General features: G+C 40.5%; 1 protein-coding gene across 6 annotated transcripts; it reads right to left on the bottom strand.

Annotated features, from left to right (window-relative positions):
• Positions 1-1,186: 1,186 nt before the first annotated feature.
• Positions 1,187-15,170, bottom strand: RBM17 (RNA binding motif protein 17). 6 transcript variants are annotated; one of them, XM_068400930.1, is made up of 13 exons: positions 15,082-15,170; positions 14,260-14,468; positions 13,228-13,368; positions 11,696-11,812; positions 10,480-10,646; positions 8,432-8,529; positions 7,392-7,448; positions 5,337-5,478; positions 3,241-3,392; positions 2,458-2,531; positions 2,000-2,098; positions 1,595-1,667; positions 1,187-1,463 (listed from the first exon to the last, which is right to left on the bottom strand). In XM_068400930.1, exons 3-13 carry the CDS (start codon positions 13,348-13,350, stop codon positions 1,360-1,362), a joined length of 1,206 nt encoding a protein of 401 aa, XP_068257031.1. In that variant the 5' UTR covers positions 13,351-13,368; positions 14,260-14,468; positions 15,082-15,170; the 3' UTR covers positions 1,187-1,359. The 6 variants fall into 6 exon arrangements, with proteins under 6 accessions (XP_068257031.1, XP_068257037.1, XP_068257033.1 ...); XM_068400936.1 differs by having other exon boundaries at positions 8,432-8,526; XM_068400932.1 differs by having other exon boundaries at positions 14,317-14,468.
• Positions 15,171-17,044: the final 1,874 nt, after the last annotated feature.

The following is a 17,044-nucleotide window of genomic DNA, read 5'->3' as shown; positions in this document are numbered from 1 at the left end:
ATCTGCAGTCAAAACTCAATTAAAGGGCAATAAGTGGAGATATTCACAGCATTGATCAACTACAGGTCTATACCCCCTCCCCCCAATACATGTGTATGATAGGAAAAAGACATCCAGCATCAGCTTTCAAACAGCTAAAACGCCCCCAGAGCTCACTGCCATTTTAGTATCTGTACAGTTCTAGGTGCAATGGAGCAGAGACAACTGCCATCATTGCATAGCCACCTCTTGCCAACTCTTTGTCACATACCGTTCCCAAACAAAAAGCAAACATAAAACCAGGAGTAGAACGCTGTGTATTATTTTACATCAGGTTAAAAAAAAAAACACCATAGAGCTATAGTGTTTAACAGTTTAGTTTGTCAACTCTTCGCATTTTCATATTAGAGTTTTCTTCTACCACGGCTTACTCTGAAAACTTCGACTGGCACTTCTCAAAAAAAAGCCCAACCATGATCTTATTTGACCTCAAATACAGAAAGAGAGAGAGAGCAAATGCCAGGTTTGAATCAGTTAAACAAAAAGTTAGTTACCCACATGTGACATTAGAGGAAGTGAGAATCTGATAGTTGGCCAGATAAAGAATGTTTCCCTCAGTTCTACCTATAGCATTTCAGTAACAACCTGTAATCAGTTAACCCTGGATACTTCTAGCAAAGACTGCCTGACAGCACAGAGCTCCTGCTCACAGTCCACTCATGCTGTTTCAAATGGCTAAGCGTTTTAAATTCCTTCCTCCCTCACCTTCCCTGGGTTCAACGTGTATTTTCTTTTGGATTTGGGAAGACAGACAGACTCATTCTTTGTTACTTTAGTCTCCATTCTGGTATAAAAAGTATTTTCCTGAAGTCATGAGAGAACAAACTAGCTGCCAACTGTCCAACGACCCCAAATCACTCTGGCATGCAGAGGGAGGACTTACGAGAGCAAGGCCGTAACTCTGAGATACCATCAGGGAAGAGAAGCATGATAGCACAGAGTCCTTTTCCAAAGCTTCCCACTTATTGTGGGTGCAGCACAGGGACTCCATGATGAAGCACCAGAACAAGGAAAGCAGGAACACACACAAAGCATCTCCTCAGCAGTGGGTTTTCAAAAGAACAAAGTCATCTGAAAGCTCAAAAAAACCAGGATCCCCAGAGCAATAAGCAGAATTGTGCAATTCAAAAACACACAGACGTGAATCTTACTTTCAAATGGCTTTATATTACAAAAAAAATGTAAGTCACAACGAATGCGAAAAATCCATTCAATGAGGCTTGTCTCCAGTTTGCTAGGAAAGCTACTTTTCTTTATTCCCAGCCTACCGCTGAAAACGTGATTGCCAAAACAGTGACACCTCGAGCTAGATTTTTAAAATCAAACTTGCTCTGCCAGATCCAATACTCTGAACTTGTCCAGGTTGTAGAAACAAGCCTTCACGACTCTGCCTCCAAAGTATCTTCCATTTAGATCCACAACAGCTGGAATTGAAACCAAGAACAGGTCAGCAAGCAGCAATTCAATAAAATAAACCTTTCTTAACAGTCTAATCAGTGAGACTGTTTAATCTCTCTACAGACATTAACTCACAGGACACAATTTAGTATCCTACCTTTGATGGCAGATTCAACCCGTTCAAACTCGAGAAATATTCTTACAGCTTCATCATCAGGGGCACCAGGAATCTGAAACAAAACAAAACAAAAAACCCCAAACCAGAAGTAATTAGAACTGTAGCAAAAACACTGTTTTAAATTGCTGTTCTTCACAAAAGTAGTGAAGAGAACACAATAAAAAGGTTCCAAAAGCACAACACCCAGAGATTTTTGCCTAGCTTCTGACATTAAAAAGTTTCTATCTTACAGATACAGAAAATCCAGAACCACAAGACAGCAAAGCACCCTGTGAGCTCTTTTAATCTATGGCTCTTCTCTTAGGCAGTCACAAGCCAGTTGTGAGGCCCAAGTGCCCGGTTTGCTTTCAGAGCAGCCAAAAAGAGAGACAGATTATCTCTTACCTCAAAGATGACACATTTCCCAACCTTGCCATATTTCTCACATTCCTCCTTAGTTTCAACTTCCAGATCTTCATCCACCTCCCCAGCACCTACCATGTTCTGAAATTTAAAAAAATAAACCAAACTCACTGGATGTAGTGTGTATAGATGATTATGCAGGCAAATCACAGATGCATGCAACTATGACCATGAATACTTTAAGCTTCTGTTTACCAGTCAAGAGCCACAGGAGGAGACAGTTTCTCAATACTAAGACAAGGTAACTGTATAATCTAAAGCAGTGTTGATTTACAGTCACAACTTGTATCTCAAGAAGACACATATTTTCTCCACAACACAAAGCACCAGGCCAGAACCATTCAAACTGTAGAGTCATTGTAACAGGAACACCGGTTTAAACATTTCAACCAGTCACGTATGCTGCAAACACCGAGAGATGTTCTCTTACTCCAACTTACCCTTAGTAAGACCACTTTAGTTGGGCATTTCAGTATCTCAGTCAATGGGTTAGAATCCGCTTTCTTGCCCGTTTCTGTTATGAAGATAGAACAACAAATCACGGAATAATTTAAAATGAAAGCTCATTTAAACCTTATATGGAGGCTTTTATCAGAATCTTACTGTTATCAAACAACGAAATAAAAGCCACAAAATGTAGTTTCGCATTGGTGAGGAATAGTCATTCAGAACTTGTAGCTACTTGGAAGGACAAGCAGCAGAAAAATCACTGCTACAGAACGTGAATTAAGCTAGAACATTGACAACGTACTATTTTTTTGATGGAAATAATTCATAAGTTCAGAATTGTATCAGACTCCCTAAGAACTAAACATCAGACCTCCTGACTTCCAACACTTGTGCTCAGGTGGAGGTGCTGTTCTAGTAAGCCTAGCTGTTGTCTCTAGATCAAAAGCAGGGAAATGATAGCAATATCTAAAGCATATGATAGGAAGAAAGCCAGCAGGAGCAGAGCAAGCAACCCTTGAAGAGAAGGGGCTTCCAAACACTAAAGGAGGACAACTGATGGACGGAGGGGAGTATGAGCTAAAAAAATTAATAGAGGACCACTTTAAAAAAAGATAAATTTCCACACGAAGGAATACAAGTCATTCTTTCAACTCTAACTAGTACTTCTGAAAGGACAGATGGTAAATAAAAAATCCAGGAGCTTCCACAGAGCCTGAACTATTATTTTTCCCTGACCATTTTTCACAAAACTTATTGGTGTAGGACAAAATTACCTTTCTCTGTAGATTCGCCAACAATGATCTTGCCACCCCTCTTGCTCGTTTTCTCTACTGACAGTGCTGTGCTCAGCCCCTGTTCATGCTTTCCCAGCCCCTGGCCCTCTCTGAAACCATACTTCTGCATGATTTTGTGAGCTACTGTCCCTCTGCAAAGAGAAAAAGCATCAGTTAGTAAAGGTTTCTTACACAAAACCTTAACATTGCATTTCTCCTAAGTGCTCAAATATTCTACCTGCTAAAATCTCATTACAGAGACTGAAAACATACGAGCTTCTACACAACTTTACAACCTAGCAATTTCACAGCACCTTGTGAAGACGAAAAGTGTTACCCCTGAATTACAGATAGAAGAGTTGTCAGAGAAGTTGACTAAATAAAATTGTTCATACTTTTATAAATACAACCCAACTTCCATCAGCAGTGCAAGTCAGCATCACACACTACATAGAACGGTTTGGGTGGGAAGGGATGTTTAAAGATCATCTACTCCAACCTCCCTGCCATGGGCAGGGACATCTTTCACTAGATCAGGCTGCTAAGAGTAACTCACAAATCAGATTAGACAAAGGTCTATTCAGTCCAGTTTCTTATCTTTGTCAGTGGCTGGTATCAAAAGCTTGAGAGAAAAGGCAGATGTGGAACAATCTACTTCCCACATTAGATCACATTCCACTATCCATTAGTTCCAAGTTAATGTAAGCTCCAGAGTACGTGGCTTTGCTAGCCCTTTCTGTAACAAATCTGGATGTCCTCAGTATTAAACATGTCTCATCTTTCTGAGTTTTCAAGAACGTACTGAGGCAATAAAGTCCCCAAGCTATTTAAAGGTACCTTTTTTTCATAAGTACCTTACAAAAAGCACCTCCACTGACAGGTTTTGAAATTCCCACTGAACAAATACTCAGAATCAAAATATACCTACACACGTTGACATTTCTTTGGAGACCATAACTAGGTAGATCAAGACACAAAAACCATGCTATTGTATACTAGTTTAAACCACAGTAAACATTCTATGCTCAGTCACCCCCATTTTATCAAGAGGCACATAAGATCACACAGAAAACGCAGCATCAGTGACTACATGACTATTTTCTAAGCATACTATATGAAACATACACAGACACATTAAAGAAGGCCAAAAAGTCTATGTAATGCTGAAAGGTTAAAACACGAAGTCACAGAATAAACAGTAGCCATTTGTGTGGTCAAAGTAAGGCAGGTTAGGTCATATTTTTAGCACTTTCTTCAATGAAGTGAAGGTCCCAGCGTATTGCTAACTAGAGGTAGTAATAATGCATAAACTGGTCCAACAGTACTGAGTTTGGTTATCCTTTTTCTGGATCAAAAAAAAGAAAAAAAGCATTTTTATCCAAAAAATGCATCAAAAATTGTCTCCAAAATGGAAATGCAGCCTAACAATGTAATACGCTGCACTTCTCTGTCTGTGTTTGTCCGGGGTACAGTTTTGACTACACCGAAGCTGCATTTCCGCAGCACCCGATGCAACTGATAAGAGGACCATAGCTAACCACCACACCTTTCAAATGAGGTCTCTAAGCCATTTTTACTATAAATTCATCTTCACTTCGCTGCTCTGGTAGTAACACAAGCATGACACACAAAGCTAATCCAAGGCAGAAAAGTAAATTGACAGATTTGCAGCCACAGCTGCTACATTCATGCAAATACGCTTTGAAGCTTTGAAAAAACAAAGCAGAGATGAAATTATTTGCCCAAATTTAAGACAAAGCTGGAAAAGAAACGTAGAGGAACTAACGTGCCATCTGTATTTTCCTGTATACTACATTAGCTTGGCTTGTACAAGCCATAAACACTTTATACTGGAGCGTGGCTTCAGAACTCACTTAAAAGCACAGCCTTGAATGCAACCACCTCAAATGCATTGCTCTCAATCGAGTAAATCCATGGCTTTTTCTGTATCCTGCCAGTTAGGACTACATGCACTCAGACTAACCACATACATGCAATGGGTTGTGTTCTCCTCTACCGACAAACTATTTTAACTTTTGGTTTCCACCACCTTCTACTGCCTTTTTCCACAAAATGTGCAGAAGTCAATCATTTACCCCATGTTAGCAAGGAAAGAGTTGCTAGGTCCTGTGGGGGAACGAGGTCTTTCTTGCTCATCATACATTGGAGGAGGAATAGCTGCTTTGGAAGATGGTGCCCGAGGTCTCGACTCCTCTTCAAATGGAAATGATGCTACAGCTGAAGAAAATGGAGACATTTGCTTTTTCAATAAAATACTTTGCATGACCTACCTACTTGTTATGAACACTAGAGTACCATGCCTTCAATCTAACTCGTTTGCAGACAGCTCTTCATCTGCAAGTTGTACTTTATTCTGCTTTAATACTAACTACGAAAAAAAGTCTTCCACATAAATCCAAACCAGAAGAATGTTTCCTTAGCACATGCTGCTTTAACACCCCCTCACCTCTCTCTCTCTCAGAAACAAGATTTGAGTTGAGTTATTCGGGATTTTCCTCATTGGATATATGGCAAGTTTGTATCCACGGGTTCATAATGCATTTATTAACCTCTTATTTATCAAGTGGAGAAAAGAAACATTAAGAGGCCACCTGCACTACAATGAGTTTATCCAGACAGAGGGCAAGCAAACTTAAAAGCCTCATTCATCAGGAACAGAACTATGACAAAAATGGATCAATGCACACAGCTTGGGGCTAAGGACTGTAAAGAAAAGTACACTACATGTTTACACAGAAGAGAATCAGTCTATTAAAAAGAAGGAATGCAACTCGAAGCAAAGTATTTATACAACCTTAAGAGATCTCTGACAATTTCTGAACTGCAACTTTTCCTGGGGGATGGAGATATATATATCTTTATATCTATATATAGATATCTCAATCATACTGATTAGATTATTAAACTACCTTCCACTGACAAGTCAAATGGCAAAATGTAAAAAAAAGCCTACGGAACACTACAGGAAACATGCAGAACACACTTCTGAATGTACTTACGGACTTTTAGACTGACTGCATTTTAGATTATTTTCTTGTAAACTAGTACTTGTATCTTACCAAATAAAATGTCAGATGTGAAGTTTGGGGATGTCATATGAGGAAAAAAATCCCTATTTAAGCAGCAGATGGACTGGACTATGGCACTTCTGCTGCAACAATATTTTCCCAGTTTTTTCCAGCCTAGCTTTGAGCATCAAGCAACAAGCAGTACAAAGGTTTCCTTGTGAGATCATGTCATATTACGAAAACTCTCCCCCTCAGGACATTTCTACCATTTCCAGCCTATATTTACTTTTCCTTGACACCGCTCAATTGCTCTTAATTATTTACTCAAAACAATCTCTTTCTGTTTTTAATGTTTACACACTTACAATAGTGAAAGCATTTGATCATTCACTTACTCCATAAGCTTCATTTTTCTTAACTTGAATCTTCTCATAAATAAAATCAGGACTCCAATAGGAAAGTTTGTGTGCCTAAGATTCTTTTTTCTTCTTATTTTTTTAACAACACACACAACATGCTGTTCATTACTTTAATTTTAAAACGTTAAGACAATTAGACATGAAAAAAAAGGAACAGTTTTGTTCTTACAGCAAGATTATGCCATCTAGTGGACAACGGCAATCTTCAAGCTACCTTCACTGAGGGAAACCCAAGTGCACGCACATCTCTTTAGCAGATGCTGTATCCCTTAAAAACTTAAAAAATTCTGTCTGTAGCGCATAACCCCTTTAGAAAAGATACTCATAAAGTACCTCCTAAAGCCAAAGGTAATGGAAAAATGCCCTCTCCATGCTGTAGAGGTTTCTAGTCTACCCAGAGAAACCTGTCTGCAGTATTTCTTCCTTCACATCAGCAATGAGTAACTGAACATGGTTATAAGGGACCAGCTTGCCAAACCACTTCTCTAGCAATACAGAAAGAATCCTTCAGAACAGAGGTGTGAAGCACAGTAGTATTGCAGGTTCCCCACAGCCTCCCCTCATCAACAAAGAACTAGGACAAGTTCTTCTGCCACAAAGAATCGTACTGGAAGAGCAGCAAGACAACTTAACTGAACAAAAGGTTGAGTGAGAAATAAACACCACTGCTAGGTTTTAGAGAATAGGATTTCGGTGTACTTACGTTCTTTGTCCTTCTCAACAAGAGAAGTGGGTGGTGCAATGGCAGCTCCTCCCATACCTATGAGGAAAATGGAAGACAACATATTCATATGATTAGGCTCTGCTGCTCAGAATAGCTTTGCTGAATCTTAACACACCTGCTGGCTCCTTACCAGCCCATTCTTAACATGCATCTCTTATCAACAGAGAAGTAGCAAGAGAGCAGTCTGAGAAGTTTCAGTAGTGGTAAACTAGAAACGGATGAAAAGCACATCAAGGGAGACAACATCAAACTGCAATGATGTACTACATATTGTGTTTATCATAAACATATTTCACAGGATTTCAAAATTAAAGACTACAGTGAAACAAACCTTCAGTTCTAAAACTGCTCATTCAAACCAAATGAAAAAGATACTCTGTTCAAGATTAACTACACTTCCAAAACAGCAAAGTACAAAGACCCTTCCATATTCTAATAGGCAATATTCTAATGTAGTCCCAAACTTCCAAGGCAAAGCAAATATTTTAAATGTTCCCTGTCAGAAATTTTCTTTTTTTTTTTAAATAACAGATCTGAATTATTTCCTGTAACTTTGTTGCTGAAAGAGAATAAAGTTTAATTTTCTTTATAGAAAGACATATCTCATCACCTAGATCCACATCTTCTAACTAGTTCTAAGTGCATTCAAATAAATACAGGAATGGTAAGTTTTAATAGTGAAAACTCAACAGTGATCCTCATAGCCTGATTTTATCTCATGCCTCACCCCTTTCCTGGAACCTACACCATGCAGAAACTTAAAACAGGTATCTACAAACTAATGTAAAAAGAGGTCTTTCCACAAATAATTTAGCTGTCATCCGCCTCCATGGAAAAAAGTTTTCTGCATTACAACAGTTATGGTGTAATAAAATGCTAGGTTTATTCTAAAGGCTCAGAAATAAGAACATACTTCTCAGCTGAGAACAGAGAAATACAGAATCCATGAAACAGGATTGTGAATTCCCCCCCCCCTTCTTCTCCTCTTTCCCCATCAAAAACATAAACTGCTCCCTTACTTCTTTTTCGTCTCTCCCTTTCATAATCTTCATCTTCGTCAGAATCTGGATCTGGTCTTCTTGAAAACCCACTGGCTTCATGTCTGTCTTTACGTCTTCTAGGAGACACAGTAAGTTAGGATAAGAAACCATCAAAGTTAATTCTTTGCTTTAATTTGTGATACCACCTTTACAGTGTGAATTATACTGCTACACTCTTAATTGGCATTTTATAATTTTTTCTATGACGGTGTAAGTAAACACCTTTACTTTTTGTTTCTTTGCTTTTATCCTCATGCAGTACTTTTTGTAAAATATAAGACGGATCCAGAGCAAGATCGTTTGCCACTTCCAAGTCAGCCAAGGAGAATGTATGGAAATGAGAAAGCATCTGAATAAATCTAGTCCAAACTGACTACAGCAACTGAGTGACTACAATGGAAGAGGTGGTGGATGGAACAGATAAAAAAGTAACAGAGATGTTAATTAATCACCCTGCTTTGAACAGAATGCTTTTTAAATTCCCCACCACAGGCTATACAAAGTAGTATCATTTACTCAGTCAATTAAAAAAAAAATCATCACGTTTAAACATCAGATTATTGAGAAGTTAGCTTGGCAATTAAAATGAGATTTGGGCAAGTCTCTCAAAACTTTTAACATTGAGGTGAGAAGTGCTTCAAGAATTGTTTGCATTTCAACTGTTATTGTGTTCATGAAATTACTCATTTTAATACTTTAGAAAAAAGGAGAAGTATTTTTCCCAAAAAGTTAACAGCACAGCTTGGAGCATAAATCAGATCTCGTTCCCAGCACAGCCATCAAAACTGTGCTACAAGATGCTAAAAACAGCACTACTATGCAACAAGACAAAATGTCTGAATCTCTACACTGTGAATTTAAAACAAATGTACACTCTGTTCAAACACCCAGGTTATCACAAAGCATACACCTGATGCAGGCTTGGCTGAGATTGTTTCCCCAATTTTAAATCAGAATGTACTATGTATTTTTCATCTCCTCTCTCTGATTTTATACATACAGACTACCCTCTTGGCGCACGTACAAGTTACAAACATGACTAAATAGCAATCAACTCTGAAGCTGTGGAAATGACAGCTCAGATTTCTGAGATCTTGCATGCTACTTAAGTACGACAGGGCCTCAGGCATTCCTCCTCCACCAGAACAATGAAGATACAACTGAGAGAAGACAGAGAACTCCAGATGACTAGAAATATTAATTAATTTGCACAATCTACACAGAGCAACAGACTATCCCTCTTGCAATTCCACAGACTTTAGATGATTCATACCATGATGAAGCTGGCTTATTAATTTCACTTAAAATAAGCAACTATAATCTTACTGCCTGGCTGGCAGATGTTTTACCACCTATTTCAACAGGACACTGAATCTGCATTCAACTTCTTTAATACGATTAGAGAGATTTCTTACTCCAGGGAAAGGGCATTAAGGTAATGAAAAATAAGTAGTATTTTCTTTTGTCTAGAGACAGAGAGAGTAATAAATACAAAATTAACTTACTTAAAGTGAATGAGGAATATTAAAAAAGAAAATGCAACTATGCCTCTCAAAGGCTGTGTTAGCTACATCTTTAAAACTGAAACGCATTCATGTTTTCAGTCTGGAGCATTTAAAAGCAGAAAGGATGGTTTATCACTGAGTGTTGAAAGGTATTTCTGTAGTCAGGTTATACTGACAGCAAATACTCTAAAATACCTACAAGGTCAAAGGTCTGATAATGATGCATGAAGTACCCAAATACTGCTGCTACTATCAAAATAAAATAAATGTAGAAAAATTCAACATGTCTTTCAGCCAAAGAGGCTATAAACGTGATAAATCTTATAATTTTTGCACTGTTACGTGATTTTAGCAAAAGCATTAAAATGTATTAATTAAAACACTGAGCTTGCTTGTACAAGCATACAGTATCCTTCACAAACTCTTTAAGAATTTCCCTGAAACTTAGAGAGATAAAACTAAACAAATCGATGTTTCTATTCTTAATTGTCAATATGTCATGAGTTTAAACAAAAACCTTACTTTTCTCTTTCTTCGATCTCCTTTTGCCTCTCCAGCTCACGCTGCCTCTGTCGTTCCTCTCTTTGACGTTTTACCACTTTTTCGTAGTCATTTGGGAACATGGGATCATACTCATCCGCCAAAGGAATCAACACATCTCCAGCAGAAAAACCACTAGGTACAGGATCCTTAAAAAAGAAAAAGGAATTTTTTTCAGCCGAGATCTGAAACAACATCCAGTTGGAAACCAATAATCACAGAACCACAGAATCAACCAGGTTGGAAGAGGCCTCTGGGATCATTGAGTCCAACCGTTGCCCTCACACCACCCTGTCAACTAGACCATGGCACTAAGTGCCATGTCCAGTCTTTTATTAAACACACCCAGAGATGGTGACTCCACCACCTCCCTGGGCAGCCCCTTCCAATGTCTAATGACCCTTTCTGAAAAGAAATTCTTCCTAATGTCCAACCTGAACCTTCCCTGGCGAAATAGCGGAGGTTCAGGTTTTCACTATCTTGAAGTTTTTCCGTGAAGAAAGAATCACCCCCACCCACTCCCCCTGTCAAAAACAAAGCAGCAGCAAATCAACGTGGCCAAGAATTTTTCAAAACCCATTAATTCATTATTCGAAGTATTATGGTATCTTGCTGTTGCAACCATCTGCAAGGAGACCTCCCACACAATCTCCAGTCTTTTTTACCATCTGCTATTATTATAATACTGACAGAGGTGCACATACTGTTCTTCTCTCATCTGAAAGAACTATTTCAAAACCATCATCTTTGAAAAAGTTTCAGGGAGAAGGTTTCTTTTGATTCCTTACCACAAGAAATCCATTTTAAAAGGTTAGGTGGCGTTTCTTTCCTTTTTAAGTTGATTGTTACACAGGTCCTCTTCCAACACCGGTGCAATTCCAATTACATTCATTATTTACCTGACCCAATGGCTGTCTTGCAAAGTACTTTGAAGTTGTCCAGGAGAAATATGCTAGGAACACTGTTTTATTTTAACTGCACATTAACCTTGGTAATTCCATGTTGTATCACATGGAAGGCTGTATAATGTTGAAACATTCATTAATTAAAGAACCTCTGAGCAAAGGATTTCAGAAAATGATCGCTTCTTTGACCACTAGGAAAGGTGATGAAAAAATGAAAATACAGACTGCAGTCAAAGAATTCCAATTCCAAAACATTTGTTAACAGCTGGACTTTTTAGCTGCCTTGCTCTTACCTTTAACCCAGCTGCTACATGAGGCGGTGTGTCCACAATCTGCCTCTCATCAGAAGTGCTACCTCGTTTCAGGTCAATCACTGGAGCAAGGACTGTTGTTTGTTTTGTTCTCTGACTCTGAAAAATCACCAAAACACAAAATGTCTAAAAAAAAGATAACAAAATAGTTTTCTAAAAAGCTGCTTGCTTTATATACTTGCAGCTGGGTACCTCCAATTTTTTTTTTTTTTACAAGGATGAAAACCACTGTCTCAAATTCTTCACTGTGCAAAGCTCAATATATCAGCTCTCTTCAGTTTATCAACATACAGTAATTCTCAACATTCCTAATAAACCTTGATGTGGGTAACTTTAGCTTATGCCATATTTTAGTGGTGGCAAAGGTCACTCATTTCTGAGACAGATGCTTGTCAACTATGGCTGAAGAGCTGCTACACAAATACTGATCGGATGCAGTATTTCAAAGAATGCCTCAGTGAAACCAGTGCATACCTTCCTCTTTTTAAGCAAGTGAGATCAGACTTTGCTTGTGCATGCACCAGAACATACAGTGGTAGGCGAATCGTCCCCAGCTGGACTAGGACCAGAAACATATATTAAAAATTCAGAAGATCTCTTCAGATGAGTTTGAACCAAGTGGGTTTTTTTACAAAGGCGCTCAGACTTATTCTGAAGATCTATTTTATCATGTGATAAAATGTATTAATCTATTCTGAACTCTAAATTTTCTAATCCTATTCTATTCTTCTATTAGTCTTTGCATACACTACATATCAGTTGCATAGACAAAGAATATATCTAATATAGTAGCCATTTAGATTTCACTCAAGCAGGTTGTTCCAATTATCAACTAAATCCCGCCCTCAATTTTAGCAGCATAAATCATGAGTAATTCCAGTGAAAATACGCTATGCCTAATAAGTATTTGGTATCTATGATACTACTTCTTTAATTAAGCAATCTTACTTTAGAACATACACACCACAAAGAACACACATGTCCTGCCTGACCCAAAATATGAACACTGCTTAAAGAAAAAGAGTGAAATACTGTAGCAATAGAAAGACAAAATGGCTCTGTCACAGCTTAAGCTCAAGGAATTAGCTTGCACTCCCTTCTACCTTCTGTGTACACTGGAAATACTTTCTGCAAAAATTTCCAGTGTGTGACAATTTGCACTTTAGCACCAAAAGCCTTTTAAATAACAAGCATAAAACGATGCAAACATGTAAATAACAGCAGATGCAAAATGGCAAGAATGACCAACAGCTGCTACTGCCAACTATCAATCACAGTATGACCCTCACTTACTTAAAAAAAAAACAACCCTTAAACTCATTATCTTTAAAGTTAGATACGAAGATCAGCTTTTGGCTCTGCTAGTTAAAAGGCTAGGCTCCTCGCTACAAACTCATAGACAAATCCCAGCAAAACTACCCCAAACTGGTGTTCTAAGGTCACAAACTCTCCTCAGTGCTCCAAACACAAAAGAAGTTTGAATAATAGAGAGCAAAAATACAAAGGGACTATACCTTTGCTTGCGTGAGAGCTGCTTTCTTCACCTGCAATTGAGACTGTAGTAGTTTGAAATTTTTGGACCAGCCTTCTGTTTTAGAATCGCTGGTCTCAACTCCCAAGTCATCGTAAAGAGACATTTTCTCTTCAATTTAAAACTAAAAGACACAAAAATCCAGATGACATAACAAACCTATGTTGCTAATAGTTTGCATATGTTTGTACACCATATTTTTATATTTTTTTTTTCAAAGACAGAGAAAATTCAAAGTAACAACATTTTTCTGGTTAGTAGCAGATACACATAACTGCAGTAAGGCTGTTTCAAAGTAACTGCTTGAAAGGTAATGAATACCTTGCAAACGTCAACAGTGTTGGAAACTACCTAAAATTATGTTTGTAGCATTAGATATCAATCTTTTCAGGCTTTGAAGAAGTTACGCTGTAATCCACACTGGTATTTTGAGGTTCACAAAGAAATTCAACGCTACGTATCACACAAGCCTCACGACTTCTGAATCAAACAAAAAGGAATTACTGTCTCTGCTGTCCTTAAAAACAATCCACACAAATATATCAACATTCCAATCACCTTCTTAAATTACACCGTTTTTTGCATCACTGTAAAGGAATATCTTTCTTATACTAAATATATTTACCAGAGTATCTTGCCAGTAACTATTTCCACAACATTTAAAGGCCTTTCAAATAAATAGAACTTATATATGCATACACAGACAACACACACATATAAAGAATTAGCTAGGTAACAACACCAATAACATAACATGAAATGTGTCACTTTCTCTGATGTTGCATCTGACATGAACAGAAGAAGAGAAAATCCGAATGTAATGAGAGGTCTATCACCTGTGGAACAACTTGTCAGCTCATTGTTTAGCCTCTGATAGGCCTAGATTACAGTATCTTCACCCAAAAACTTTTAACTTCTTAATTTACTGCAGGATCAAACATGACTGATTAACAGTCTGCAGTGAAAGCTTATAGATCAGCAAGATCTTGATCCCACAGATCTGACAGATACTTACATTTGAGGAAACCTGCCCGACATATAGGAGATGACTGTTGCTATAGATATAACTTACATGCATTTAAACCTGTGGAAAAAGTCTCAGATGCAGCAGATGACAATATATTACAACTCCAAAAGATGGCAAGCTCAGTAAAAATTAAAAAAAAAAACAATTTAATCCTGCAGTAGAATATGAACAACCAGGGCTCAGCAGAAGAGAGTTCACTGCAAGAAAATGGAGGAAGTTGCATTCATTGGAGATTATTACATATATGGGCACAGGGAGTGAAACATACAGGAGAACATTATAATGCATACGGGAACAGGATGAGGGGAAGGTAGTACAAGAATTCCCACCTGCCACAGGGGAGTGAAGTTTATGCAGTACGAATGCAGCTATTCTAGGGCAGATATGATGCACTTGGGGTGCGTTATGCTATGCATATGGATACAGGGAGGCTGCTGCCACCGCAGGAAAGGGACTTTGTGCCTCAACGCCTGGAGGGGAGAGGGTGCACCACAGCCGGGGCGCACACGGCAGCAAAGCAGCGGGGCTGTAACCACGCCAGCAGAACGAGTAGGCTGCTATTTCCGACCCCCCTGAGGACAGCGGGGGCCGAGGCCTGGGACGCAGACGGGCCGCGCAGCGGGGGCTGAGGGGCCCTGACCCCCCCCACGGGCCTAGACCCCTCCGAGGCGAGCAGCCGCAGGCCCGAGGCCGCAGAGCGGGGACAGCCGCCCACCTCCCGCTCCGCCCTGCCTCCCCGCACCCCCCCGGAGCCCAGGACGGCCTCCCCGGGCAGGCGCGGCCGGCCGAGGCCCGCTGCCCGCCGCTCACCCGTCACAGCGCCGCCGCCATGAGCCGGCCGCTGAGGCAGCCGGGAAGGGCCGCCCCCAACGGCGGCCGCGCCTGCGCGCTGCGGCTCGCCCGCCCCGCCAATGGGCGCCGAGATCATTGTACCGCCCCCTGGCGGCGGGCTCGGCACCGCCTCACCCACCCTCCTCCCGCCCCGCCCAGTGCGCTCCAGTGTGGCGCTGGGGAGGCCGCCGCGCATCGCAACCCGCGCATCGCAACCCGCCCATCGCCGGGAGCTGCGGGCGGGGGGAAGGCGCTCTGACCCCGAGAAAGAGGGAATGCAGGAGCCATGCGGGTTCCTGGCCTCCCCCCAGCCCTAGTTAAGGTGCCAGACCCACAGCTGAGCCCCCTTTCACCTGCCTGGTGCCGGCCCGGCCCGGCCCGGCCCGGCCCGGCCCGCCTCCTCCTCAGGCTTCCTACACCTCAGAGTTCCTACACCTCAGGCTTCCTACACTTCAGGCTTCTTACACCTTAGAGTTCCTACACCTCAGGCTTCCTACACCTCAGAGTTCCTATGCCTCAGGCTTCCTAGGCCTCTGACTTGGTAGCGTGTTATTTCAGCAGGCAGGACAGGGCAGGATGCAGCGAAGTGAGATACGGGGATGAATTCTGCGAGGGCAGAAAGGTGACAGCTAATTGCACACACGATTTTTCATCACAGGTGTGAAGTTTGGGCTCCCGACTTCCTCAGTCCCAAAGAAACCTGAATTCCTTTTGTTTTTCACAGTGCACATCCAGTGTAGTTGGCGCTCAGAGCTTTGTTTCCCTCCTCACCCCAGGACTCCAGTACCTGATGTGCCTTGGGGGTCCTGTGACAGGGTGAGACCGTGATGCTGGTGGGGTCTGGGGTCCCCCGCAATTGGGATAACCGCGGAGTTTTGAGTCCTGAGCGGTGGTTGTGGATCACAGACCCACTCTGGGGGAGTTTCCAGTTGAGCTGAGTGAGATGGGGGTCATTCATTTCACAGTCTGCATGTGACGTTTGGCAGGTCTCTGTAATCATCCCTGCAATAACCCTTTTAAAGAAGGTGTGCGAAACCATGGAAATAGAGACAAACAACAATAAACACAAAGTGAACTTTATTTTGGCCGGATGGTTTCATGCCAAACAGCAAATACTATCAGATGCTCCACATAGCTCCCATAAAGACAGCCACTTCAAATCCCAGAGGCAACAGCAATACCAAACCCCACGTTAGTTCTGCATTCAGAATTTGAACGATCATTACGAGCCGTCGGGGTTTTTCAGGTTTAAGAACCTGTGTTGCTGCTGAGGAGAGAAGAAATAAATCGTTATAGCTGAATTGTGAGGTTTTTGGGAAATGGAGTCAAGCTTAGAGATATGTCCCTGCAATATGATGAGTTGCTGCTGACCCTTATTTAGTTGGAGCTATGCTGGAGTTTGAAGCAGATTTAGGAATTCGCAGAGGGCAGGAGGGCGAAGGGGCAGAGGGCAGGACTGTATTTATGCCCATCACTATTTTCTCTGGTATGTTATATCACAGTTCTCTATACTGTATTTCTAACACCTTAAGAAATCTGTGGTAGCTCATTGAATGAGTAATCTGTCAGCTTGTCTCCTTGGGCATTCGGTATTTCCAATTACCAAGTGCACCTTAATTTTGGGGGAAAAAAATTGAGACAACAATATGAGACTCTTCTGAGTTTGACAACAGTTGCAGCGAAAAAGTTAGGAAGGAAGGAAGAAAACTTATTCTAATTTCACATCAAGTGTATTTCAGACATCTCCATTTATCGTGTTTGTTACCATTTCCCTGTGCCATCACTCCCACTAATACTGAGGTCACCAGAGAAACGTGTTACTGCAAACTATTTGGCTATTAGAAGTATTTATGGCATTATCTCATTTGGGCCTGAAGTGGACTGAATCAGTTCATTTCTCTGATTGTCTAGCTGCAGAAATTATTTTTGTTTTCCAAAACAG

This window comes from Nyctibius grandis, chromosome 5, assembly GCF_013368605.1.
Source record: "Nyctibius grandis isolate bNycGra1 chromosome 5, bNycGra1.pri, whole genome shotgun sequence".
NCBI classification, from domain to species: Eukaryota; Metazoa; Chordata; class Aves; order Nyctibiiformes; family Nyctibiidae; genus Nyctibius; species Nyctibius grandis.
The sequence above is the reverse complement of the archived record's forward strand: the minus strand, read 5'-3'. Positions and strand labels throughout refer to the sequence as shown.